The sequence below is a fragment of the Bombus pyrosoma genome, unplaced genomic scaffold, assembly GCF_014825855.1.
Source record: "Bombus pyrosoma isolate SC7728 unplaced genomic scaffold, ASM1482585v1 HiC_scaffold_4710, whole genome shotgun sequence".
NCBI lineage: Eukaryota > Metazoa > Arthropoda > Insecta > Hymenoptera > Apidae > Bombus > Bombus pyrosoma.
In genome coordinates, this window is record NW_025219969.1 from 60,664 (window position 1) to 62,544 (window position 1,881).

Consider the following 1,881-nt stretch of genomic DNA (forward strand, 5'->3'; position numbering starts at 1 on the left):
GTTTAGAATTCTTTCCCTCGGTTACCCTTTTTTCTTCTTTATTTACTTTATTCACGACCTGTCGATTTTCCTCTACCTTTTCAGAGTGAATATTTTCATGGGAAGTGCTTATCATGTTTAAATTATTATTTATTTGTATGGGACGATTAAGAATATTTTCAGTAGATTTGGAATTATTCTTTGAATTTTTATCACAAACCTTTCTGTTTACAGATTCTGTTTTCGGTATAGGAATTGCTATACTTTTATTTTCCGTAGTCTGATCTTTATCACAATTTAATGACTCTAATATTTCCGTGATATTAGGCGGTGGATTAGCGTTGCCTATCGTCTCGTCGTTCAATTTCCTAATTTCTGTTTCTTCTGAAAGTTCTTTGGTATTAATATCGTTTATGTTGATTGGGAACTCGATTTTTGGGATAAATCCCTCCTTCATTTCCGGGTTCGCAATATTAATTAAGCATATTACCGAACTTCCTTTAGGCACGATTGTTTTTTCTTTTGTATCGAAGGGGATATAAATATTTCCCCATTTGATGTATTTCCGCTTGTAGTCCAAACGGGCCTTTGCACCTGCAAAAAATTCGGATCCTAGGATTCCGTCTTGATCGATTAGCAATGAATCATCGACTACATGAAAAACGACTGGGTGGCCCGCAACCTGTATTATTGTCTGCCCTAAGGAGACTAGGCTCGTTGCCGTAATCCCTCGAATTTCAATTGCTTCTTGTTCGTTGATGATTGCTGAATCCGGTAAAGCAGGTTTTTTGATAATATTAATTTCCGATCCGGAATCTAATAACAAACTTGTTTTAGTTTTAAGGTCTGGTGAGACTATTCGCACAGTAGGAGTACTCGTAGGATCATTTAATCGTATTGAAATAATTCGGAGAGGCTGTCGTCCGAATCTGAGTCCGACTCTTGGTGACCTTTCTTGGTCGATTCCTCTCGTATTTTCTTTCCCTTTTGCTTTGAAATTTTTTTGTTTCTTCGTTCGTGTCTTCATATAGCTGCAGGATGGTTTTTCCACCGTGTTTAGTGGTTGTTCCTTTGATGTTATAGGGGGTAATGTATTCGCTCTGGTTTTCTCTATAAGTGGTGGGTTTCTCGTTGCTACTTGGATTCTCGGGCGATTTAGGACATCGTTCCTTCGAGGCTCGCCCTGTTCTCTCGAAGGACGGGCTCGGTTTCCCGACTGTCCAAATACATAAGGTACTATTATCCCCGCATCTACTCTCGCTTTAAATTTGTAGCAATCTCCTATTAAGTGTCCGGGCTTTTTGCAGTAGTTGCACGTTATCGTATTCTGTCTCGGAACATTTGGTTGTTGTGGAGAGGATACAAATCTTCGAGGCGGTCGATTGTTTCCGATGTTGTTATTATTATTCGTGGTATGAACGTTATTTCGATTAAAACTGTTCGGAGGTATTGGTCGTTGATATCGTATTCTATCATTTATTCGTTTTAGTTCGTGCGTTACTCGCACTGCTTGGTGATACGCATCTTCTAAGGAACTGTATCCTGCTATTTTTACTCTCAAGTTTACCTCGTTCGGAAGCCCCCTTACGAAAGCCTCCGCTGTATCCCAATCTATTGTGTCTAAGACATCTTGAGGTATGATGTCGAATCCGCACTTTTCACCGTCTATTATGGCTAATCTAAGGTTCCTAACGCGGTCCATGTAGTCCAATATATCTTCCCCTGGCCGCTGGAAGACCGTTGCTAATTCGCCCTTGTATTCGTTGACCGTTTTTCCAGGCCCGAACATGTTTTTTAATTTATTTGCAAAATCGTTTAAGCTTACTAGCTCGGCGTCTTCCACCGCGAGGAACGCGTGTCCGCGAAGCTTATTCGTTAATAGTTTCACTAACTGAGGCTCTT

At 40.2% G+C, this 1,881-nt stretch overlaps 2 protein-coding genes and 1 long non-coding RNA gene across 20 annotated transcripts in view; 1 reads left to right on the plus strand and 2 right to left on the minus strand.

Annotated features, from left to right (window-relative positions):
- Positions 1–1,875, minus strand: part of LOC122577430 — a 3,704-nt gene extending 1,829 nt beyond the window's left edge. The window contains exon 1 of the mRNA XM_043748731.1: positions 244–1,875. Coding sequence (XP_043604666.1) covers positions 244–1,768 — 1,525 coding nt within the window. The 5' untranslated portion in view covers positions 1,769–1,875. The remainder of the gene's footprint in view (positions 1–243) is intronic.
- LOC122577441 overlaps positions 1–1,881 on the minus strand; it is a 266,783-nt gene that overhangs the window by 4,250 nt on the left and 260,652 nt on the right. The window lies entirely within an intron of this gene.
- Positions 1–1,881, plus strand: part of LOC122577449 — a 37,661-nt gene that overhangs the window by 2,800 nt on the left and 32,980 nt on the right. The gene's annotated exons all lie outside the window — the stretch shown is intronic.